General features: G+C 40.2%; 1 protein-coding gene and 1 pseudogene across 3 annotated transcripts in view; both read right to left on the reverse strand.

Annotated features, from left to right (window-relative positions):
* NTN4 (netrin 4) overlaps positions 1-27179 on the reverse strand; it is a 104999-nt gene that overhangs the window by 46423 nt on the left and 31397 nt on the right. For both annotated transcript variants that reach the window (XM_084878481.1, XM_084878480.1), the window contains exon 3: positions 20113-20391. In XM_084878481.1, the coding sequence (XP_084734607.1) occupies positions 20113-20391 (279 nt within the window). The remainder of the gene's footprint in view (positions 1-20112; positions 20392-27179) is intronic.
* On the reverse strand, positions 15283-17875 carry LOC311619868 (aspartate aminotransferase, mitochondrial-like; annotated as a pseudogene). Its single transcript has one exon. The product of its transcript is annotated as an aspartate aminotransferase, mitochondrial-like (transcript).

Here is a 27179-nt window from a genome sequence, read left to right on the forward strand (position 1 = left end):
AATTACCAAAGCAAAAAGCCAATCTGTTAATGCTTTGGAGGAAGCACATTAGCAGAATTCTTTTAGGAGTGTGTGACAAAACTTGCTTTCTAATGCATTCCAAGAAAGAAAGACACAACTGTTATTTATGTCCAACTAAATATTCTGATGAAAGTTAGTAGGGAAAAGAAAGATTTTACAGCTAAGTATTCAGAAACTCTTGAATCATAAATGGAGTAATTTCCTTGTGCTGTTGTGCCATTACTTTTTACACACACACCATTTTAATTTTTTTTTTTATCAGTCTACTGGGTTGTACTCCTGAAACTAATATAATATTGTATGCCAACTGTCATTGAAAAATAAAATTATTTAAATTAAAAAAAAGAAAATCTTTTTTCATATCATCATTGGAACTTTTAAAAATGTTTCTGAAAAGAGAATGCAAACAGTCCCTACTCTATGAACCAAAGGAAAATGCTTCTGTAATAGCAGCTGCAGCAATTCACGAACCTCCACTTAGCTATGACAAATGATTTAGAAGTGGAACAATGCTATGTAGCAATTTAAGGCAAAATGTGAAGGCAAAAACTGATTGCTTTCTAAAAAGATAGTATGTCCTTTTTAGAGAAAAGGATTAACTTTTAAAAGAATGAACTTCTTATTCATGAAAAGAGACAAATTCTAATAACAGGCTAGCCTGTTAGGACCTGTTTCTCTTATGCAGGACAAAAACACGCACAACAATGCTACAGCAGAGACCTTTGAATAGAAAGCATTGTAAGAAAACATGTCTTTTCATTAACGAATAAAATATTCTTTTTCCCATTAAAGGTTTGTATGTTTCAGTTTAACAGAAGAAGGAGTTCTATGGTGAATATGAAGCATAATCATTGAGTTTGGTGGGAAAGGGACCTTGAAACATACAGTCAGAATGAGAGCAAAATAGGTTGAAGGCTGAGTATTTCAAAGCTTTGCCCAATAATATATATAGCAACAATGCAAGCAATTGAAAGCTCTGTAATCTATTCATTGGTCTGTACTTGAACACTAGAGAAAACAGTTCTTGTCAGAAAGCATGAACAATAAAACAAAAATAGACATAGAGCAGAGCAGTCATGATTAAAGAAGAAAAATTGGACAGTACTTTTCTCCCCTAGCCAGCTGCCTGAAATTCTTTCTGTTGAGGTTCATCGTTTAGCTCCTCAATCTGTTTAAGTCTAGGAGCTCTCCACAAGAATGCATTTACACTCAAAAGGGGAAAAACCTTAAGTTATTAGCAACAAACATATCAACTAGGATTACTGCCATCTGTTCTCAATCCTAGAACTGGACACAGAGTTAGCTACCTAGACAAGGAAGTGACTTTTGGGTGGAGGCAAAGGGAATGTCTTAAGAGGAGAGGGAAGGAGCCAAAGGCAACTGTGCCTACTTCACTCCTGTGCCAAGAACCTTGTTCTGGCTGACAGAGCTGGAAAAAAGTATGAATGGAGCATTGCAAATTTCATAAGAAAAGTGCATTTAGTACACTGAATATAATCAGGTGCTTATCTGCCTTTCTCCACTAGATTGTACATCCTTGTAGGGAAGAAGAAACAACTGACTTAAATTTCAAAGAAATTTAAGTCATTTGTTTTCAACAAATGTGTTAATTTTTTTAATTCAGCATATATGTATGTATATATATGTATGTATATATATATATATATATTTAATTTAAATTCTTTATTGTTTAAAGTATTACATAAGTCTCCTTTTTCCACATTGACCACTCCCTGGCCACCCCCACCCCCCAGCACATGACCTCCTCCTTAATCCCCCCTATCTATGTCCATTGGTTATTCTCATATGCATGCATACAAGTCCTTTGGTTGATCTCTTACCCCTCACCCCCACCATCCCTCATAGGTTGGACAGTCTGTTTGATACTTCTATGACTGGTTCATCAGTTTATGTTGTTCATTATATTCCACAAATGAATGAGAACATGTAATATTTATCTTTCTCTGACTGGCTTATTTTGCTTAGCATAATTCTCTCCAGTTCCATCCATGCTGTTGCACGTGCTAAGAATTCTTTTTTTTACAGCAGCATATTATTCCATAGTGTAGATATACAAGTTTTCTAATCTACTCATCTGCTGATGGGCATTTAGACTGTTTTCAAATCTTAGCTATTATAAATTGTGCTACTATGAACATAGGGGTGCATATATCCTTTCTGATTGGTGTTTCTGTTTTCTTGGGTTATATTAACTTCTATTTTTTATCTTGAGGATGTACTTCTAAAGGTGGAATTTCAACATGTTTTATAAAGCTAAACTAGAGGCCTGGTGCACAAAATTCATGCACAGGGTGATGGGGGGTCCTAAGCCAGACCTGCACCCTCTCTCAATCTGGGACCGCTGGCTCCTCTCTGCTCGCCTGCCTGCCTGGTGTCCCTTAACCACTCGCTTGCTTGCCTGATCACCCCTAACCACTTGCCTGCCTGCCTGATTGCCCCTAACTGCCTCTGACTCAGCCCCCACCATGGTGGCTTCATGCAAAAGGACATCCAGTATGCTTTTATTATTATAGATGGGTTTTGAATGTCTTATATTGTCACAAGATTAATTCTACTAGTTTCCTCTTTTCAGTGTCATCAATCACTTTTTCTTCTGATGACTGTAATAAATATTTCTGCCATAAAAATGCAAATAGCATTGAACTGAAAATTGCAATGCCCAGGAGGCTTTTGAAGATTACATTTAGACATGATCATACTATTATATTAACAAGTTAGGATATTTTTTTCTTTTACTTCATTGCATAGAATTGTTTCAAATTTGCTTCTTACTGCCGGGTTTTAAAAAAGTCTATCCAGAACATACCTTTATTTTGTTAAATCCTATGAGTATATGCATAAATTGGTTTCAGATTTGCTTGTATACAATGGCAATAAAGTAAGACTCTCTGATTATAAGACTAACTTGCCTTAAAATATTAAATTAGCTTCTTTTCTCTAAAAGCCACAATTTTTCAGCTGCAAAGATACAGACAAATACCTTTACATTCTTGCTGCAGTTCTTGTTCATAGATATGTTGCTGGTAGAAATGGGGTCCTTATAGTGTCTGGAGAAAAGCATTTCAGAGGATGAGGTATGGTGGTAAGATTTATTGAAACTGGGGCAAACACAAAGGGCTGTCCCAGGTTTTTTTCATCAAGCCCAGAAGAAAGGCCAGAGTCCAGAAATGTTGTGCCATTGGTTCAGTCTAGTACAGTCCCTGTCTCCAACTGGCCAGCCTAGCCTCTGTTCCCGGTTGCACTCCAGCCAGGGCTGTGCTGCCATCCCCAGTACCTAGGCTCACACTTAGAGCCCATGTATGGGAGCCATGTTTGTGCCCCCCTCAGCTGCTAGGCCTACATGGCTGGTATAGAGAGAATGTCAGTGCAAGAGCGCACATTATGGGACTTTAGGCCCTTATTAGGTTTAGATTATATTATCATGAGTTTTCAAACTGACCAACTTCTTTCCCAATACCTTGAAGGCTTGTTCTGGGCCCTCCCCCTAACCAATCCATTTCATAGATCTTCCGGAGTCTATATCCTTATCCAATCTTATCCTTTTCCAAGGCTATACTCTCCTTGGTATGATTGCCATCTTAGCTTCTACTGCACATGCCTCATAGTAGAAGAACCTCCCCTATGCCATCTGCTGGGCCTGTGCCCAGCAGAGGAATTTCCCTTTTATTGGTTTTATTTCTTCCTCCATAATCCTGGTTAATGAATGCTAATGATCCTTCCTGTCCATTTTGGGGATTAGATCTCAAGGGTAGAGGATGCAATAGGGGAATGTGTGAATGCTTCTCCTCCTCCTCCTCCTCCTCCTCCTCCTCCTCCTCTTCCTCCTCTTCCTCCTCCTCCTCCTCCTCCTCCTCCTCCTCCTCTTCCTCCTCCTCTTCCTCCTCTTCCTCCTCCTCCTCCTCCTCCTCCTCCTCCTCCTCTTCCTCCTCTTCCTCCTCCTTCTCCTCCTCTTCCTCCTCCTCTTCCTCCTCCTTCTCCTCCTCCTTCTCCTCCTCCTCCTCCTCTTCCTCCTCCTTCTCCTCCTCTTCCTCCTCCTCTTCCTCCTCCTTCTCCTCCTCCTCCTCCTCCTCTTCCTCCTCCTCCTCCTCCTACTCCTCCTCCTTCTCCTCCTCCTCCTCCTCCTCCTCCTCCTCCTCCTCCTCCTCTTTCTTCTTCTTCTTCTTCTTCTTCTTCTTCTTCTTCTTCTTCTTCTTCTTCTTCTTCTTCTTCTTCTTCTTCTTCGATTAGGCTTCTTAATGTCTAATTCCATTTGCCCCATTCTTTTTTATTTTTTATTGAGGAAGGGAGTGGGAGAGAGAGATAAAACATCAATGATGACAGAGAGTCATTGATCGGCTGTCTCCTGCATGCCCCCTACCGGGGATCGAGCCTGCAACGTGGGCATGTGTCCTTGACCAGAATCCAACCCAGGACTTTTCAGTCCATAGGCAGACACTCTATCCACTGAGCCAAACAAGTTAGGGCCCCATTCTTTATTATTATCCAGCTACCTACACTAACAGACAACTTTGAATTTCCTATAATACTATATAAGAAACTACCTCAGTATAAAGCTAAGCAATGAAATTTCAAACAAAATTGTTGCCCTATAACTGTGTTGAGTGACTACGATAGTTGCTAATAGCCATTCAACCACTCCATCTCTGCTCTTCATTTGATCTCAGTTATGTGTTTTCATAATTTCACTTTGCACTTGTCTTTTTATATTTAAACTTTTCTAAGGCTGCAATGCAAATCAGAATAGGGAGCAGAACTCCCATGAGAGTCCTAAAATATTAGAGGCTCCATCTAAGAACAGTGATGTCATCTGAAGGATTTTTTCCTTCCCACAAACACCTAAAATAACTTCTTATGATAAAATCTCATTGAGGGGAAAAAAGGGATCAGATCAATGTCAATTTCTTAGTACCTATTTAATTTAAAAGAGAAACAGTAGAAGTGGAATTAACAATGTAGAACTTCTAATATGCTGTTAAAACTATTAACAACTATGGGGCAAGAACCTGGAAACTGAGTGAGGGCAAAAACTAATAGAACACATTTTGTAAGCAAGTTATCTGTCAAGAAACATTAGATTTGAGAATGAAGGAATATTTTGTGATGGTTTTGTTCAAGGCCTTTTAGGATTTAGATCGTTTTTATAATGAGGTGGGGACCAGGTAAATTCTATTAGAAATGCTGTGGGAGATTATCAAGTACTTTTCAACCGTTGACATTCACTTGTTCAATGTGCTCACATAGCTTCTGGTTATTTTAAAGGAAAATTCTTTGTCAAAGGCTATTTTGCATTCTCTTACAAAGTTTTTTTTTTTTTTTTAATTAATTCTAGTTCACATTTCCCACTTCTTCCTTTTTTTCTTGACAGCTCTGTCTGACTGTCACTCCATATTCTATACAGTGCAGAGGGTGTTACAAAAGTTGACTTGTTTAAGATAAATGAGTCCCTGATTGTAATACAAGAAGCCAGTTGCTAGGGCATGTTTTCTTTCATGTCTTTTGTTGTTGAATTAATTCATTCACATGGTTCTTTTTATATTGAAAAACTGCTTGTTTCTTGGCGAGCCTTATAAAACATAGTCTGCATTATTGAGTATGCTCATATGAAAGATCAATAATGATGTATTAAAAACTTATGCTTCTTTGGCAACTCTATCTGAATGCAGTCATTAACAAATCTGTGATCATCAGTGTAATGATGAAACAACAGTCACAGACACAGCCACAGATACTGAAAGAATTGGTTTTCTTCAATACCCATCCATCCAGAGCTATTGCTTTTTAAATAGTCAGCTTGAAAAACTGGAACTTGAAAATCTTATAATAATAAAAGGGTAATACGCTAATTAGACAGGATGTCTTCCAGAAGTCCTTCCTGATGAAGCTGGGGCTGGTGGGAAGCAGCCTGGGTCCTAGGTGCCAGAGAGAAGCCAGTGCCAGTAGCTGGGGGAAGGAAGGCCTACTCTTGCATGAATTTTCATCCATCAGGCCTCCAGTAAATATATAAAATCCCTATATAAGCAGCCATGGTATTTAGTTAGTTTGTTTTTTAGTTATTAAATTTTCTTATTGAAATTATATTCACATAACAAAATTCATCATTTAAACCATTCTAAATCACACAATTTAGTGGTTTTCAATATATTAAAAAAAAAGTGTGCAATAATTACCACCATCTAATTCAGAGCATTTTCAAAAGAAACCTTGTGCAGCACCTGAGCCCTGTTCGCCCCCATCCACTTGAGTCATGGCGCCCAGGTCCCCATGTGGATATGTGGTGAGCGTGGCCGGACGCTGTGGGCCAGGGCACAGTGTGGGCCTCTTGGCCACCCAGCGGTACCACACGGAAGCTGGGAGGGCAGCGTGCTCTCTCCTGGCCGGCCTTGCAGACTGGCTTCTGCGCGAACCCACAGGGAGCCTGACCGGCCCCTGCGGTCCCGGTGGCTATGGCCCGGCTTACCTAGAAGACACTGTGTAGGTGCAGGGTGGGCTCCTCGCAGGCACCTGGCACCTGGAGGAGAGGGGGTGCTTCCCAGGTGCACAAGCTCTGGCATTCCAGGACAGGGTAGCAGGGGGAGTAAGAGTGAGCTTGGCGGATACCCCACATTCTCACTGCACGTTGGTCTCCATCACCCCTGCCCCCCAGATAGCCAGGGAGAGGTTGCAGTACATCGCTGATGCCCGCCATGTTCCGCACCACCCCCTGGTGAGCAGCACACCTCATAGCGAGTGGTCAAACTCCTGGTCGAACAACCACCCAAGGAGATAATTTGCATATTAGGCTTTTATTATATAGGATACTATTCCATAAAAATATTATGGATGGATATACCACATTTTGTTCATTCATTCATCAGTTGCTGGACATCAGATTGTTGCCATTTGGGCTACTACGAGTAATGCTACTATGAACATTCATGTACAAGATTTTGTGTAGACATAGGTTTTCAGTTCACTTGGATATATAACTGAGGAGAATTGCTGGCTCATATGGTAAATGCATTAATTTTTTTAAGAAACTGGCAGACTGTTTTCCACAGCAGTAGCACCATTTTGCATTCCCACCAGCAATGTATGAGGGTTCCGATTTCTCCACATGCTCCTCAACACTTGGTGTTATATCTTTTTTATTAGTCATCCTAGTGGATATGAAGTGGTATTGCATTGTGGTTTTGATTTGCATTTCCCTAATGACTAGGGACTGCAAGCATCTATCCATGCACTTATTGGCTATTTGCATAGTTTCTTTAGAGAAATGTCCATTCAAACCTTTGTCCATTTTAAATTGCATTCTTTTCTTATCATTATGTGGATAAATGTGACATAAAGAGAATAAATTTTGGAAACAGATACATAGGGTTTCTAATCCCTGATCTCAATAATCTTGGAAAGGTTCCTTAATAGCAAGATATATGTTTCTCCCCATAAAATAAAGATAATGATACTGGCCCCCCTGTGTTTATTTGAGGATTAAAATAGAAGATGTATGTAATGTGTGACAGAGAATATCAAAAACAATAACTAGTAATGTTACTAACATTATTATCTCAAGTGAATAACATTATTATATCTTATTTTTAAAATATTATTGATGCCTGGCCAGTGTGGCTCAATGGTTGAGTGTTGACCTATGAACCAGGAGGTCACAGTTAGATTTCCTATCAGGGCAGATGCCCAGATTGTGGGCTCTATTCTCAGTGTGGGGAATGCAGGAGGCAGCCAGTCAATGATTCTCATCATTGATGTTTCTTTCTCTCTCTTCCTCTCCCTTCCTGTCAATAAAAATATCCCTATCAATAAAAATATTCTTTAAAAAATGTCATTGATTAATTTATTTATATTTGACCCAGGATTTTTATAATCTATTTAATGTTAGACATTATGAATGACCTCACTATTTTCCATTAAAGAATCAGACGTTTAGCAGATAGGAAAAGTTTGATATATAAGCAAATAATTACAATATAGTGAGGTAAATGTCTTAATTGAGAGAGGTAGAGGGGACTATGGAAGGGTATAGAAATGATTGGGATTTTGTGTCAAGGCCACTAATAACCTAAATGTTTGACGAAATAAGCTGTAATTCTTTGCTTTGCAAAATGTTAATCAAGTGAGGTGGCAAAGTGTAATCAAACAGTGTTAAATTTCCTTTTTATTATATTTGGGAATTGAATTAACTTACAAATAAGAATTAGAAAATTAGTAGGCTACCAGTACAATCTTTAGCCTCTATTCAGCATATGGAAATACTAGGATCCCACACTCTCTTTAATTTTAATGCCTACCAGCGCCTTGTCTGGGAAACAATGAAACCACTGCCCTTCAAGAACTCTGAGAGCTGACTTAGCCAGCTGAATTACATGCCTGCTAGTGGTGCCTTTACAGATGCAAAAATAAAAGGCAAAGGACACTTGATCAGTATTTACTCTTAGAAAATGCGTAATTATTTATATTATATATGAAATATTTAATAGTGGAACACATGTAATCTTTTTTCTATTTCTAACGTGAGCTTTCTTAAAGCTAAATATATTGTAGTTTTTGAAACTATCATTCTTTTTTCTTTATATCTAAGGAGCCAGAGAGAAAAGCTAAAAAGATATTAGATTCTATATAACTGAAAAATCTTATAATGAGTTAACAGGTACATAAAACCATACATGTACTGTTTTATTCCATTAAAATATTGATATTGCTAAGATATAATACAACTGTAATTCCAATTATAGTACTGTATTAAGGCTTTGAGTGCCAAGATGAACAGACCTGGGTTTTCTCACTGTTTGAAATGGCTGTGAATTTCTCTGTCTATTAATTATATTTATCGTGTGTGTGTGTGTGTGTGTGTGTGTGTGTGTGTGTGTGTGTATTTTAACCTTATGTGTCTAGTCACTAAAATTTTTCCTTGTAAGAGGGACTGAGGATTTAAATTACAGCTATCTTCTACTGAATGCAATTGTTTTAGGAAAAACTGAACTACATTTTCAGTTCTTACAAAATTTGCAAGACAAAGAGAAGGTTAAGACTTTGCAATGGATTGAGAACAGCCTCACACTAAAAGCACCAAGTAAGCAGGCATTAGATTTTGTTTACTTTAGGGATACAACATTGTATCCCTTTCATGATAGAATTACCCATTCCTCTAGATTTGATGTGACAAAATGAAATGACTGGCATTGCTGCTGTTTTTCATCCACAGTGAAAATTATTTAGGGCTAGATATGAAAGTAGAATTGTAGGTACAAAAATCCCTCTTCTTAATAAAGCCAAAATATAAGCATCAAAGATGATACATACCGCCCCCCCCAAAATAGTCACTCCTAATTTTTTTTTATTTTGCAGATTATCCAAATTTATTGCTTTGACTCTTTCTTCTTTCCTCCCTTTAAGCCATTTCACTAGTTACTGAATGGAAGAGAAGAAAGAGAATCAATGATAATTTATGGTTCCATATTAAATGTAGATGACTTGGGTAAATGGCCTATCTCTATAAAAAGAGTCTTTTTAATAATAGTGTTTTGTTTTTTTTCTTGGTAACCTATTGGGTATGGAGGTGGGGTACAATAATAAGGATTCTGAGTAATTGCTCTATCACTGTGACTTTAAGTAAGTACATTAACCTCTTATCTGTATCTCAGTTTCCATTATTTGCAGAATTGAAATAAAAATACTTCCAATGTTGTAGTAAGGATCTAGTGAGACAATATATGAGAAAGGGCTTTATAAAATATGAATCAGCAGACCTTTGGTGGGGGAATAGTCTTTGCTCTCTTGTGTCCTAACTTTCCTCCTTGCTCAGTTTAGATCCTATATAGTCCATCATGATAATCAATCCCTTGAGCCTGTCCCCATCTCCCTTGCCCCTACTGTACTCTATCCCTTCTTTTTTCTCTGTTCTTGGCATAATATCAAACCTGATTAGATACAAATCTTTAACAGCACAACAGCAAAAAGAGAATGGGCTTCAATGTCTGACAGGCGAATTTAAACTATAACTCCATCCCTTCTCAACTTTTGAGAAGCCAAATAACATTTCCCAGCCTCACTTTCTCATCTGTTAAAGAAAATGATGATATTGCATCATCCAGTTGTTGTGAATATTAGACTTAATAACATTTATAGCATGAAGGCATAAGACTTTGCACACAACACGCATTTGATAAGTAATAACTATTAATAGTAGTATTTATAATCTATGATCATTAAAAATATATTTTATTGATTTTTGCAGAGAGGAAGGGAGAGGGATATAGAGCTAGAAACATTGATCAGCTGCCTCCTGCACACCTCTTACTGGGGATGTGCCACAACCAAGGTACATGCCCTTGACAAAAATCGAACCTGGGACCTTTCAATCCTCAGGCTGATGCTCTATCCACTGAGCCAAACCAGTTAGGGCCTAAGATCATTTTTTTTTTTTTTTCTCTGCTGAGAAGACCTAGAGAATTAAGGCTAGATTAATTGGAAGTTTTACATGTCCAATTTACAGGTGTTAATTTTCAAACATGAATATGTATTTTACTATAGAAAATATTTTTAAATTCTTATATATTATCATTTAATAACTTTATTGATCGTTTTTAAGCCTTCTGATCTCTCCCTTAATACTTTGAAGAGTCAAGAGCATTCTCATTATTACTTTTTGCTTATTTACAATAAATAATTTTTTAAAAGAAGATAAGAACAGTGGTCTTAAACCTGTTCTGAATTTACAAAACATGGCATATAAGATATGCAAACATGAATACATGAATAATTATATTCAAGTTCTGCTCATGAAACTGTATGAATGAATCTAAATCCTTACTCCCAAAGGTAGATGGCTAAGTAACATTTTTCTCAAAACACACTATATGGTTCCATAGTGTGTTTAAGAGTCTCAATGCTACTCTTGGTTTGAGCTCATCAGTTAAAAAAAAAAAAAAAAAAAAAAATCCACCACCATAACAAGTGTAACTCAAGAGGTTTAAACAATTGTTCCTTTTATTCTAAGACTTCTGTATTATCTAGTGGATAATACTTTGGTAAAACAATGAAGCTTTCCATGCTCCTTCATAGTATCATCCATCAACAACTATAAAATCACCAGCTGATAGGGAAAAAGGATCTAAATAAGTCCTCTCCAGCTGCAAAGAAAAAAAAAAATCTTTGAGATCTCCTCTTCACATAATTTCTGCAATCACAGGAGGCTGGAGTCAAAGTATAGTGTTCCTTGCCACAAGACCTCTAGCCCTGTATACATGTCCAATAGCACATATGCTATAATTTATTTTTGTTATTATTGGGGTAGAAAAGTATATGGAAGTAGTTAAAATAGTTTACACTAATAAAAGAGTAAGATGTAAATTGACCGTATCTTTGCAACACTCACCAGCCAATCAGGAGTGAGTATGCAAATTATCCAACAAAGATGTTGGGTTAATTTGCATACACAGGTGCTAAGCAACCACACCAGCTACTCCAGGCCTCTGGGCAGTATGGGAAGGTGGAAAGGCAGCTCCTGGCCAGGGCGAAAAGGCGTCACTGGCTAGAGCACATATGTCAAACACAAGGCCCGCGGGCCAAATCCAGCCCGCCAGGCCTTGCAATGTGGCCCGCACCGCGCTGTCATCACTGCACTCCGCTGTCAGTTTATGACATTGTCAGTTTATGACTGTTCAGTAAACCATTCGGCCCGCGATTTAGGCTGGATTTTAGATTTTGGCCCCTTCTCTGATTGAGTTCGACACCCCTAGGCTAGAGCAAAGGCAGTGCCGGCAGCCAGGGGAAGGAAGGCCCATTCTTGCATGAATCTTCGTGCATCGGGCCTCTAGTACAATATAACAACATCAATAACCGTAGGTAGTGTCTATCATGTCTTAGGCATTGGCTATCATATGTTTTTAATCCTTACACTAATTATATAAGATAGATGTCATCCTCATTTTCTTTTTTTTTCCTTTTTTTTAATAATATATTTTTTTAATTGATTTTTCACAGAGGGGAAGGGAGAGAGACAGAGAGCCAGAAACGTCGATGAGAGAGAAACATCGACCAGCTGCCTCTTGCACACCCCCTACCGGGGATGTGCCTGCAACCAACGTACATGCCCTTGACCGGAATCGAACCTGGGACCTTTCAATCCGCAGACCAACGCTCTACCGCTGAGCCAAACCGGTTTCGGCTCTCATTTTCTTAAGAAACTGAGATGCAGTGAGACCAACTTAGTAAATGTGAGTCAAATCCAGGTCTATTTGAATCCAGTGTTAGGATATCAATCATTGTTCTGCCTTCTAGTAAAAAGAGCAACAAATGGAACTGGAAAAAGATAGAAGGACAAACACAGAAGAGCTGGTACTACTTTTAAAGACACAGAAGTGCCCTGGCCAGTTGGTTGGAGCATTGCCTCATATTCCAGAAGGCGGCAGATTTGATTCCCAGTCAGGGCACATACCCAGGTTGTGGGTTCGATACCTGGTTGAAGGACATGTAGGAGGCAACTGATCTCTCTCTCTCTTTCTCTCTCTCTCAAAATAATCAATCAATCAACCAATCAATAAAAGACACAGGAGTATTTTAAGATAAATGAACCTGCCAACTTGTATTCTTCATATCTTTTCTTCCTTCCTACTCCCAAAGAAAGAAAATGACCCTAAAACATTATATAACTTAAGAAACAGACAAAGGATCATTTTCATTAACTTCCTTAATTATCTATCATCAGCCATAAAAAATTATGGCACATAAAGTCAGATCTTACTTAGTTGCCCTCACAACAATATTAGTTGTGCTGTCTATGGAGCAGCAGATTTCAAACTTTAGCAAGCATTGTAATCACCCAGAGGGTCTGTTAAATATGGATTTCTAGGTCCCATCACTAGAGTTTCTGATTCAGTAGGTCTGGGCTAGGAATTCATAATTCTAACAGGTTCCCAGGTAATGCTGCTGCTGCTGGTTCAGGGACCAACTCTTTGAAAATGACTGCTATAAAGAAAAACTAAAGAAAGTTAGATTTATGCACACTACCTAGGGCAAGGTGGCTAGTAAAAGAGAGCATTTCTTATGAGGCTACTTTCCATTCTGCATGCACAATTTACAAATCCAGTTATTTATTTCCACATATCTATAATGAATGGTGTTCACAGATACACAAATGTGGGGAAAAATACATAAAAATAAAATTCAGCCCTAACCGGTTTGGCTCAGTAGATAGAGTGTTGGCCTGCAAACTGAAGGGTCCAGGTTCGAGTCCAGTGAAGGGCATGTACCTTGGTTACAGACTCCTACCTGGCCTGGGCCCTGATCAGGGCTCATACAGGAAGCAAACAATGGATATGTTTCTCTCACATCAATATTTCTCTCTGTCTTTCCCTCTCTTTCCCATTCTCTAAAAATCAATGGAAAATATACAGGTGAGGATTAAAAATAAAATAAGGTAAGATAAAATAAAATAAAATAAAATTCATCTAAGCTCAGGGATGGGAAAGATCTGAAATCAGAATGATTCACATTTCCAATTAGTCATAAGCCTTTGCTGGTCCAATTGCTATCCCTTTCTCCCTCCCTTCTTTTTTTCCTCCCTCCCTCTCTCTTCTTCCCTTCCTTTCTTCCTTCCTAGAATAGAGACAGCAGGGATTCGCATGGAACTGGATCCCTGGAAACTAACATATTCTTGACCACATAGTCTGTTTCTTATCTCTACCTGGCTCTACCTCCAGGTTGAACTATGTCTTGCCTGATTTTAGCTATAGTTACAGCAGTAGGGGCTACCACCACTGCTGCACAAATTGAAATAAATATGAAAACTGGGGCGCAGGAAGCCACAAAACTAGTATTATTTTAAAGGGAAATTGCTTTTGAATTCAAAGCAGTCTGAGATTATTAAGGAAATGCAGCTCCTGTCCCATAGAGTCTTCTGGAATAGGGACTTATTATCCTAACCTCCTTTTGAAATGAAAAACAAAATATTGGGTCGGCAGCTAAGTAATTGCGGATTTTTTAAAGAAAATCAAAGACAATTTTTTCATGGAACTAAATAACTTTATTCTGTAATGTATTGCCCATTTTGATCAATGACCTTTTGCCATCTTTCAGGCAGCATCATAATCCCACGTTCAAAAAACTTCTGTTTTTTATTAGCAAAAAACTGAATCAGGTACGATTTGACATCATCATCATTATTGAAATTTTTACCATTCAAGGAGTTTTGTAAAGATCGAAACAAAAAGTAATCAGATGGTGCAAGGTCAGGACTATATGGTGGATGTGGCAAAACATCCCAACCAAGCTCCATTAATTTTTGCCGAGTGACCAAAGATGTGTGTGGCCTTGCATTGTCATGATGGAATACAACACCTTTTCGATTTGTCAATTCGGGCCACTTTTCTTCAACTGCATTGTTTAATTTCGTTAGTTGTTCAATGTAGACATCAGAATTGATCGTTCGGTTGGGTGGTAAGAGTTCAAAGTAGACAATTCCTTTGTAATCCCACCAAACTGATAACAAAACCTTCTTTTGATGAATATCAGCTTTTGATGTTGTTTGAGTTGGTTCACCTGGCCTGCTCCACGATCTTTTCCGCTTGATATTGTTGTAAACAACCCATTTTTTATCGCCAGTTATCAGTCGTTTTAAAAATGGATCATTTTCATTACGTTTCTTTAGCAAATTGCAGCTGCTAATGCGTTGCGTTAACTGTGATTCTTTCAGTTCGTGAGGAACCCATGTATCGAGTTTTTGAACATAGCCAAGTTGTTTTAAGTGATTTTCAATGCATGTATGTGATACATGAAGCTTCTCTGCAATCTCACGTGTTGTACTGTGACAGTCCGAATTGATTATTGCTTTGATTAGGGCGTCATCAACTTCAACTGGACGACCAGAGCGTCTTTCATCTTTGAGTGAAAAATTACCAGAACGAAATTTGGCAAACCAATTTTGACACTGCTGTTCTTTTAAGGCTTCGTCACCATAAACAGCACATAACTTTTTATGAGCTTGTGATGCGTTTTTCCCTTGCGGAAATAAAAAAGCAAAATATGACGAAAATGTTCCTTTTGATTTTCCATTTTTCAATGAACGCCAAACAAAAACTACAAAACAGATCAAAAAACTTTTTTTACTGATTAACAGCTGAATAGCCAACTATCAAATACAAAATGTGTTTTACATTTGTACTACGTCTGCAAACCTAAAAATTCAACTGAAGCCATATGTGTGTAATTGCCGCAATTACTTAGTTGCCGACCCAATAAAACACATTTACTATGTAATCCCCTTTCCTTGGTTATCCAGATCTTCTTTATAGATTGATAGTTTTCTCTCTTTCTTTTTTCTTTTCTTTTAAAGGGAAGGGGCTCCTACAGTAACTTTATTGTAACTGAGAAACCTGGCTGCAGACAGGCTACATGATTAGAGCAGATGGCTATCTTTCCAAAGGGTGAGGCCTGAGCCCAGCTGGCAGTACACACAGTTAAAACCAAAGCCCAGAATAACCTCTTTCCTGCCACTGTCCGGCTTTGCTCGACTCATGAGTGACAGCACAACCACACTGAATAGAAGTACAAGGTCCAACTGGGCAGGGGCAAAAACCCAACAGGAAACAACTAATCACAGGAGATGGTGCCAAAATAAAATGCAGTTGCCTACTCTACGCTATTCTTTGCAAAAAAGGTGAGGGTATGGGATGAGCAGTAAGTTATGTTTCTTTCTTCTTCACATAAGAGAATGGGGTTGATGGTCTGTGAAATAGTAGAAGAGGATGAAAATCTAGGCTAGTTATAAACCTTTGTGCCTAATGAAAAGCACAGCAAGATAGCAGTGCTAGGAAGCAGAGAGGAACATTAAAGTACCGGCGATTATTAAAAAGGAGAGCCTTCTTCCTTTTTTTTTTTTTTTTCTCCAAATAAGACAGGAAACAGCATCTTGTGTTTTCCTTGATGCAGTGGCCGCAGATTTTCTGGTTTTCATAAAATATAATTTCTATATTATTGTCCATTGATAAAATTGCTCAATCATGAGAAGATGGTAACAGGTGAACTGCTATTGTTAGAACTAGGTCTTCTCACAAAACCTTGAATATGGGCTATTTCTCATGCTGGATCCACAGAGGAAACCCCAAACACCATAAGGTGCCTCAGTTAAAGCTCCTGTAATAGTGCAATGGTGTGATTGACAGGTTCATGAGGGGCTGTGATTTTCTTGCACATGTAAATCCTTTTGGAAAAGGTGGAGATAAAAGGATGGGAAGGAATTCGGTTTAGAGCCAGAAAATTTCAGACATCAGCCACGGATGGATGCCTCTGCCCCATTTCACTACATGTCCCTCTCTGAGAAACACATTTAATTGAATCTCACAGAAGCAGAAGCTGAAGACAAGAAGGTTGTCTCTGTTCCTTTCACCAGGGAAATCACTTGGCATCCTGGTAAATGAGCTAGGTAGCCCAGTTGTCTGAGGTGACCCCTGACAGAGATGTGGCTGACCTTTGTCATGTAGATGGAGAACTCCTTGGTCAGCCACTCCATCTCTTCAGCCTTTAGCTCTCTGAAACAAAACATGCCAGTCTGGTCATGAATGTGCTGCCAATGGTGGGAGAAGTCCTCCTTCTTGAGGTTGGAGACAAGCTGAGCTCACAAGCCAATGATAAGGTTGGCCATGACTTAAACTTCTTGCAACCACTGTTTTTGAAAATCCAAGGTAGTCAGAATGGTTGAGGCAATCTGGGTCCTACTGAGAGGAGGGTTGGAACACATTGGGTGGATCAGTATCTCCAACTGTAATTTAACTCTTTGGGCTTCATCAGCATCTTTGCAGACTTCTACAAAGGCTGCCACATACTTACTATAAGCCCATGTCCTTGGCATAGGATTGGCAGAGAGAAACATTAATGTTCTCTTTGATGGCATCCTTGTTACCATTACACATGGCAAATCCTTGGCAGGTCATGTCAAAGAACATAGAGAGATTCTTTTTCCTCACTACTGTTACTTTTCCTTTCATTTCTAAAGATGGGGTGCCCACTCTCTTATGATTGTAGGCACAGATATGCAGGAGAATGCTTTGCTGTGACATTTTTTGAAATGCCCTTTTTAGAGCCTGTGAAATCAAAGCCACAAGTCTTGGAATCATAGTATTGATAGCCAATACAGTGTCCCTGAAGGTGCATGAGTAATTTCCCCCAGCATGGTTTGGGCAGAACTATGTCTCAGCTGAACTTAAAAACCCTTTGCAGATATCTGGCTCCAATCCTTAAGACACATTTCTGAAAATGATCTGCATAGTGACATATTGGCCATTTTTCAAGATTGTGCTATTCTTATCCAAGGCTAGTTCTGCAGATGCCTTGCAAACTCCAACCTTTTCAGCAACATACAGGTAGTCTTTGTCCAGGTTTTTTGCAGCAATCTGGACATTAGGGTACATATACAGCTTTCCATTATCATCCTGGTAGGCATCGCCTTCCAGACTCATCTTCTTGATGTTGGTGTCTCTCTTATAGGCTTCTGTGACCCCTAGGATGGGATCTGTGGCCCTCATCTCCACACGAGCCTACCAGGAATTGGCTGGGGCAGAGGCAAGACAACAAGGCCTCAGTGGGAGGTAGCAGTGACCGGAGACAGGATGCAGCTGGAATGTATCAGAATTATGGTGGGCTGTAAGAGAGCAGGGGGTAATGACAGGATGGAGCAGAGAGCCAGCAGGCACAGACACAGGGGTGTGGGCTCATGGTGACAGTTTTCTTTCTGGCAGAAGATTGTATATAATACTTGTATTTTAAAATTTTTGCAAAAGTCTCTGATAACTCTGCATAATTATCCCCTGTTAAATTTAACAGAATTAATAGAATTTATTTTCTTTTTAAGTCAGAAAGTCAGTTTTTTATTTCTAAAGCTCTGGAATATATTGTTTGCTGGTGGTCACCTGCTACACCTCTATTAATTTGTTCATATAGAAAACAGAATCTGGCCATTAACAGGCCAGGCCAAAGAGGTGCACTGGGGTGGCTCTGCTGGGTCTGATATCTTCTTGCTTCAGTTCAACTACAATGATCTTGCCCTTCAAGTCCCAGATCTTAAGGCTGGGGCCCATGATAGCACAGAGACAATAGTGGTTGGGGCTGAAGCACAGGGTGATGATGATGTCCCCAGTGTCTAGCATATGGAGGTGCTCCCACAGCATGGCCTGGCCACCCTGCTTTCCGAAGCATAAAGGGATCCATCTGGAGAGACAGTCACAGTGTTTAGCGAGCCCGGTGGCTGATGTGGTTTGTCTTCAGCTTGCAGTTTTGGCAGATTCCATCCTTGCCCAGCTTTTCCCAGCCACAGGAGGCAATAATGGGATTGCTTTTCTTGGATGAGAAGCAGACACAAGATACCCACTGCAAGTGGTTCTCATCCTGGACAGTGTATTTGCACAGGTCCACAGAATATAATAAAATGTCTAGAATTTTTTATTTAGCCTTGGAAAATGTTATCTCTTGAAAGTTTACATTCAGAGGATTTAAAAAAAAAAAGAAAAAAGAAAGAAAGAAAGAAACTATTGCTTTTAAATGCATATGCGTGGGAGTTTTGTAAGGCTCTTGAAAACAAATTTAGTTTGGTTGATCAGAGCCATTCAGGTTGTCTCATGGGTCATTCTCTCCAGAGATATGGCCTACTCTGGGCCATGTCATGGGAGCTGTTTGTATCTATCCCTTTGCTCAGGACTCTACCCTGAAGTGATCATTTAAGGCTTGGATTATAGGAGACGGCTGAGGAAACAAAGGGCAGCATCTTAGTCAATTCAGGCTGCTATACCATAAACTGAGTAGCTTATACACAATAGAAATTTATTTCTCACAGTTCTGTAGGCTGAACGCCTAAGGTCAGGGTGCCAGCATGGTCAGGTCCTGTTGAGGATCTCTTCCTGGTAGCAAACTGCCAACTTCTCACTGTGTCCTCACATGGCAAAGGTAGAGCTAGCTAGCCATTTGACCTCTTCTTAAAGAACACCTACCCCATTTATGAGGACTCTACTCTCATGAACTAATTACCTCCCAAAGGTCTTAGCTCCACATACCATCCCATTGGATTAGGGTTTCAACATATGAATTTTGGAAGGATACAAATATTCACTCACTGTAGCCTATAGCCTCTCCTTTCACTAATTAACTTAAATATAATGGCAGAAATTTCTAGCACTCTATCTCATACAAACTATGGAGAGTAGGTTGACATGTCTCTAGAATATCTGGGTTATTTTCTATTTGAATCATATACAACTCAATTAACTTAGATATAATGAATTACCTAATCCTGTATTGAACCTATATTAGTTCAAAGATCTATTAGTGTCTAGAAACTAGTAAGTTGGAGAAGGTGAGGTGAGAACAAATAACAAATAATTTTTCATTATCTCTCTATTCCTACATTGCTATCATACAAACACCTTCTGAAGGCCTACTTCTGGCTCAAGCAATGCACTCGGTCCTGAGGACACAAAGATCACAGTCTCTGTCCTCAGGGAGTTCAAGATCTCCTAGGAGATGAGGAGTGGTAAAAGTTCAGAAGAAAGCACAGGAGATGTGTGAACCTAGAGGAAAGAGAGTTTAACTCTACCTAGGGAGAGAGGGGGTCAGCCACTCTTCACAGAGGAAAACTATTATTCATTCTATTGGCTGAACAGCAAAAGATACCAGGCTTTAAATGGAGGTTCTTATTTTTTCCACTATAAAAATCTATTCAACAATGGTCCCCATTTATTGTCAAAGCTGGCTTCTGTGTGATAATGCCACCAATATGATTATGCCAACCTCTCCTACTGCTCACCTTACACTTTATATCTGAAGGTCATGTACTAAAAACTGGCATGGATGCTTTCCAAGGAATCTTGTTATCATGCTTGACTATTTATAATTCTAAAATTGGAGATTAAAAAACAAGTTAATAGGCACTTTACAGGACTGATATGGAGTTGGAGAAGTGAATCAGCAGAGGAAGAAACAAGAAGCACTATGCTAACACACACCAGCTCTCAGGGAACTTAGACTACCTGTGCCCAAAGCTGAAGGTAACTTATGATTTGTTTTTCACCGGTGAGAACTTGTGTTACATACCACGTGGAATACTCCTGGGGCCTTGACAGGTCTGAAGCCATCAACAGGTACACATTGATCAGCATGGCCATTACAGAAGCAGCTGCCCTTGACGATGAAATCATAGATCGCATAGTGTGTAAAATGTTGAGGCTTTGCATTCAGGTCATTTCTCTGACAGGGACAAAACTGTTGTTTTAGCAGCTGCACACGAAGGTTGGTGATCTTCAGCTGCTCCTGCGCTTTGGCACTATAAGGGTTCTCCATGTCAAATGGTGGTGTCAAAGCTCTGAAAATAACCTGTAAAGAAAAAGAAAATGCCATGAGTATATAAGACTGTGCAAACCCCGGGTTGTTTGCTCATAGCATTCTCATTTGATTTATACCTTGTGTTATCTGTAAGTGATACAATCACAAGAAGTTTTTTTTTTTTATCACACCTGGGGAAGAGCTCTTTCTTATTCCAAGAAAGAGCTGTGCTGCCTGTTTGGATGCAGAAGTATAAACTGAGTAGCCAGCAGAGAACTGACTCTTGAGGTGAAGGAAGCCATGCAAAGATCTCAGGGGAAGAGCATTCCAGGCAGAAGGAACAGCATGTGAAAAGGCCTTGACATGGAATCAGACGTGGCTTATTCAAGGAGGAACAACAAGGCCAGTGTGACTAGAGCCCAGAGGACAAGAGGATGGTGTTAGGAGAGGACAGAGGTGATGTGTGGCAGACCCTGAATGCAGCCCCTTGAAGGCCATGGCAGAGTTATTCTAGTGGAAGCCACTACAAACCTATAGGCAGAAAAGTGATTACGATTTGGTTTACATCTTTTAAAAAAGATAACTCTTGCCTGTGTGAGGAGAATCCTATAAAATAAAAGCATTATATGCAAATTGACTGAATGGTGGAATGGTGCAGGGTGCAGGGCCAGCGAGCAGGCGGTTCCAGGCCAGCCAAGGCACATGCCAGCAGACAGAGGGAGGGGCCGGCAATCGGATGCCAGTGATGGCAACCAGCAGCAGCTGCGGAGGGGCAATGGGGTGGGGTGGGGCCAGCTGCTCACTCTCTGGCTGGCACCATCCCCTGATCAGCCTGCTGGCTCTACCTCCCACAGAGGGAGGCCAGACTTTGGCTTAGGGGGAGCGGGCCAAAGCCATCAGTCAAACATCCCCTGAGGGCTCCTGGACTGTGAGAGGATGCAAGCTGGGCTGAGGGACCCTCCCCCCACCAGTGCACAAATTTTCATACACCAGGCCTCTAGTGTATTATAAAGATTGAAGAACAGAGGCAGGAAGACCAGTTAGAAAGCATTGCAAAATCACGATCCAAAATGACATTTCTAAATGAGATATAACCCTTTCAAAGACTAGTTCGTTATCAATTGGGGTCCCTATCGCTACCAATATTCTTTGTTCTCTTTTAGTGTATCTGCCTTCCAAACTTGTGGTACATACAATTGTATGAGGGTAGTTTGATTTCTGAGATTAATCAAAAGTCACATAAACCCAGATGTGGTGAATAACGTTACTGATCAAATTATTTAATGGCACTTTTGATTAAATGCAAGTCTAATTAAATAATGAGACTGTTTTTATTATGTAGGTTATCAATGGAATCTAAAGGCAATTTAAAACTTTAGTTCTGAGGAGAAAACCAGAGGGCGGAGGGCATGCGGCTATTATTAAAAAGTAGGGTTTAGATAAACTCCCAATTTGAAAGAAAGTATCTAAAAATAGCTTTCCAGAAAAAAACTTATCTAGGAAAAGATTTGGACATAAAAATTTCATTTTAAAAACCAGTTTTAGCCCTAGCTGGTTTGGCTCGGTGGATAGTGTCCACTCACAGACTGAAGGGTCCCGGTTTGATTCCGATCAAGGGCATATACCTCAGTTGCAAGCTCAATCCCTTACATATGCCAGAGGCCACCAATCAATGTGCCTCTCTCACATCGATGTTTCTCTTTGTCTCCCTTCCACTCCCTCTAAAAATCAGTGGGAAAATATCCTCAGGTGAGGATTAACAAAAACAACAACAACATAAATAGAAACCAGTTTTAGACTAAGTATGAAAAGGTAAGAACCAACTGTGTAGGATTACATCTCCTCATCTATTGATACAGAGTCATCCTCAGTGAAATATAACCTTGGGGGAGAGGGGTATGATAATTCAATGGGCATTGGCCTTCTACAGCCAATTCTCCATCCAGCAGCCAGAGCAATTCTCTGTAAACCGAAGTTGGATCACAATATTCCCTTGCTTAAATCCATTGCCACGCAAATATTTCTCAATAAAATGTATAGTCCTTATAATGGCCCTACCTTATTTTTGTTCTTGGTGTTTATTACTGCCTGACACATTAGCTTTGTAGTTGTTTAATGATTTGCAGTCTTCCAGTTTTGGATAGAAACTTCTAGAAAGGAGTCATTGATGTACCCCAGAACAATGTCTGGCACAAAGTAGGTATTCAGTACATTTTTTGTAAGTTAATTGATTAATTATAACATAATTATAGCACTTTACTTGGCATTCAAGTAATAGGTGAGAGTTCCAAATAACTTAACTTCCTTTTATAGAGTCTCAAACAGATTGACATACTAAATTAATGTTATAGCACCTGAAGGCGAGAGGCAAGAAGTTGTATTATAAACAGTTATAAATAACTACATAATTAACCAGTATCTACATTTCTAGCTATTACACTTAGTAAGTATACTTTCAACTCAAACAATATTCTGCCCCATTTATTCACATGTAAAGTGGTGGAAAGCAATATATTACGGAATAAAATTTTCCAACAATATGTCTCTTATTTGAAAATCAATATAGAAGTAACATCTCTCTCTTTTAACAATAGCCTAAACCAGAACATGATTTTGTATTTTGAATCATTAAAAAAAATTTAAAAAACATGGAATCCATCATGAGTTTTATATGGGATTTGTTTTCACTACGACATCCCAATTATTGGCATTCTGTTAGACGTTCATGAAAAACACTTGTTTTAAATAAGACAAATGATGTGACTACCTCCTAGTTTACCAATTACAGTAATGCAAGGACATGGAAGAGGGTAACCCAGTGCTAACCAAATAAGTATCCCATTGAAAAGTCTAAGGAGTATTTCTTTAAATTGTCGCCCACCTTTCTTTCTTCTGAACATTGGTGACAACTGTTTGCTCTCTCTGTTCCTGTCACACAGTCACCCTTGACATTTACCCTGTTCCCCACAGCTCCCTTCCCCTCCCCCGCTTCCCCTAAAAGCTGTTCACATGCAAGGCTAGAGGAAGATCTGTCAAGGTTTGTAGGAACTTAGAAGCTCTTTTGCTTCCTGAACCCAGACTGGAAGCTGAATGGCAGCTCTGTGCTTGGTGTGCATGACACCACAGTTGGCACGCTGATATCAGCAGGGAAGGGACAGCATGACCCCTGAGGCTGCATGCTGGAAAGGAGACAGCAGAGTGCCACAGACACAAAAGTGAACGGGAATTTAAACCATGAAATCTTTTCTCCAGAAAGGAGACGCCTTAATCTGATACCCTGGGAAATGGATCTATCCTGCATCAGGAAACAAAGAGTGCGCCAATCCAGATGCTTCAAACTTCTGGCAGGTCGCCCTTTGGGTCCCACCCAGTTTTTCTTCAAACATCCCCAGAAGAAGCCTGCATGGCACAACTAAAATGGAATAAGAAAAAAAAAATGTAGAAACACTCCAAATAATGTCAGCCTCTTCTATTTTTGTTCCCATCAGAAACAGGCTGTATTTATGGATTTACCACTGTTCCTCTGTCATTGCTTCTGAAGATACACTTATAACAAGACATAGTTAAAAAGTCAGAGGGGGAGTAGGATCAAGCCTACTTTGATGTTTCCAGTGTGTTAATGCTATTGGCCTGCACTTCATGATCTTATTATTTAAGAAATTTGATTATGCTTTAGTGATTAATACTATACTCATTACAGAAAAATCTGTCTCTGAAAAATGTAAAAGACATTAGGAATCTACAATGAGATCCAACCCAAAGACATCCTAGTATATCAACTGAATTATATTTTTCCATCTAGACTTCTTCATGTATACACAAAGAATCTATACTAATAAAAGGGTAATATGCTAATTAGACCAGGAGATCTTCTGGACGCCTTTCTGGATAAAGCCATGGTGTCAGGGCCGAGGCAGAGGCAGTTAGTGGCAATGAGGCCAAGAGGGGAGGGCAGTTGGGGGCAAGCAGGTCGGGGGGGGGGGGAGGGGGGAGGAAGGGGGAGAGCAGTTGGGGGCGATCAGGCCAGAGAAGGGGTGGTGGCAGTTAGGGGTGATCAGGCCAGAGGGGGGGCAGTTGGGGCAATCAGGTCAGCAGGCAGAGTGGTTGGGGGTGATCAGGCAGGCAGGCAGGTGAGTGGTTAGGAGCCAGTGGTCCCAGATTATGAGAGGGATGTCAGATTGCTATGTTAGGCACAATCCCACTTGGATCGGGCCTAAACCAGCAGTTGGACATCTCCCAAGGAGTCTCAGATTGGAGAGGATGCAGGCCGGGCTGAGGGATAACCCTCCCCCCCCCCCCCCCCCCCCGCCACCATGCACAAATTTCATTCACTGGGCCACTAGTCTACACTAATAAAAGAGAAACATGTAAATTAACCATCACTCTGCTATACAAAGCCACGCCCTCCAGCCAATCAAGAGTGATGATGCAAATCAACCCAACCAAGATGGTGGCTGGCCATGAAGCTAGAGCAAGCAGGAGGCTTGGATTCACTGGCTACTAGTCCTATCTAATAAAATAGAAACATGCAAATTGACCATACCTCTGCTATGCCCACAAGCCATACCCACCAGCCAATCAGGAGTGAGTATGCAAATCAACCCAACCAAGATGGCTCGGCCACAGAGCTTGGGTTGCCCCAGCAATGGAGGAAGCCAAGTTCCCACCTGCCCTGTCCTGCCCTAGTCTCCACTCAAGGCTACAAAGTATTAATAATAGAAGATAAATAAATTCCAGATACCTGCTTCCAGCCTATGTTTGGGTCGCTGGGGGGCATGGCTGACCTGCAAAACAACACAGGTCCCTTGCCCAGGCCACCCTATGCCCCAAGGGAAGCCCCACCCTGATCCGGGAAACCTTTCAGGACAAACCAGCCGGCCCCCACCCGTGCACCAGGCCTCTATCCTACCTAATAAAAGAATAATATGCAAATTGGCTGTCACTCCAACACACAGACGGATGCCCCCATGTGGACACAAGATGGCTGCCACAAGATGGCCAACAGGGGAGGGCAGTTGGGAGGGACCAAGCCTGCAGTTCAGGGCAGTTAGGGGTGACCAGGCCTGCAGGGGAGGGCAGATGGAAATGACCAGACTGGCAGGGGAGAGTAGTTGGGGCAATCGGGCTGGCAGGGGAGGAGTTAGGCATTAATCAGGCTGGCAGGAGAGTGATTAGGGAGTGATCAGGCTGGCAGGCAGAAGCAGTTAGGGGCAATCAGAAAGGCAGGCAGGCAAGCAGTTGGGAACAGGCAGTCCTGGATTGTGAGAAGGCTTGTCCAACTGCTCATTGATGGGGGGCGGGGGGGTGTCCCAGATTGGAGAGGGTGCAGGCTAGCTGAAGGACACACACACACACACACACACTCTGCACAAATTTTGTGCAAAGGACCTCTAGTATAATATAAACAGCTTTGGTTCTAGCCAGTTTGGCTCAGTGGATGGAGTGTCAGTCCTCAGACTGAAGTGTCCCAGGTTTGATTTTGGTCAAGGGCATATACCTCGGTTGCAGATTCAATCCCCAGCTCCAGTTTGGGTGCTTGTGGAAGGCAAACAATCAATGTGTCTCTCTCACATCAATGTTTCTCTTTTTCTGTCTCTCCCTCTCCTTTCCACTCTCTCTAAAAACCAATGGAAAATATATCCTAGGGTGAAGATTTTTAAAAAAGTAAAAAGAAACAGCTTTTTTTCAACTTAATCCCAGTCAATAAAAATAACTCTAACTCTATATTGGCGGTTCTCAAAGTGAGCCCTTCACCCCCTGCTCCTCATCCCTACCAATGGCATCAGTATCAATCTGGCAACTTGTTAGAAATGCAAATTCTTGGGCCCTATAGCAAGCTGACTGAAGCAGAGACTCTGGAAGTATGGCCCAGCAACCTGTGTTTTCCACAAGCCTTCCTAGTGATTCCGATGCCTCATAAAGTTTGAGAAACACTGCTACATTATTTAAAAACCTGGTTAGAATTCCACTGTGTGGCTATGACATAATTTAGTGAACCAGACTGCTGTGTTAGGCATCTAGGTTGTTTCCAACTTCTCAGTATAACCAATGACAATCTTGGGGCTAAAAAGTGGAAGCTTTTATATTCAAGATAATTTCCAAATGTGAATCAATGGGTAAAGGAAATGGATAATTTTAAAACGTATCTGAGCTTCTGAAGGAATCATGGGCCCTTTCCTAACTAATCTTTGGAATCTTCACATTTCTGGACTTGCCTCACATCTCTAAACCTGGACTTCCTTCAAAATTTGCCTAAAGATTTAGATTCTTGGCTTATCTGCCATTTCTTATGCCCTAGTATAACAAAGAGATCCTTAAAAGTTCTGAGCAGGTTGGAATCACTTGTATGTTAATAGGTCTTTTCTAGTACACCTACAAAAACTCTCAATAATACTGAAAATTAGTAAAAAGAGCATTCTATATGTCTTGTTTATACTATGAGATGAAAATTTCAACAGAATATTAATAGTGTGAACAGATTTAAGTAAATATTAGCTATATAATAGTCAAGGAATTCGTTTAGTATCAAACTCATACCTTACATATTAGTCCATACCTGAAATTTTATTGCCTATGTTGAATCATAATAATTCAAAAAACTTATCACATTTTTAGGAACGTCTCTTTAGATGCTAACTTGAGGACTATTTCAGGTCCAAGTTGATTACCCATCTGTGGACTCCCATGGCATCTGTTCTTTCCATGATGGTACTTTTATAAGAGTACGTTGTTATTGCCTATGTTCTAGTCTGTATCTCACATTTGACTCAATCAGTAGGCAGGAATCTTGTTTGTCTGGTTAACAGCTGTGTCCCCCAGTGTGTCTCACAATTTGTGGC

This window comes from Pipistrellus hanaki (genome assembly GCF_964339955.1).
Source record: "Pipistrellus hanaki genome assembly, chromosome: 3".
Lineage (NCBI taxonomy): Eukaryota > Metazoa > Chordata > Mammalia > Chiroptera > Vespertilionidae > Pipistrellus > Pipistrellus hanaki.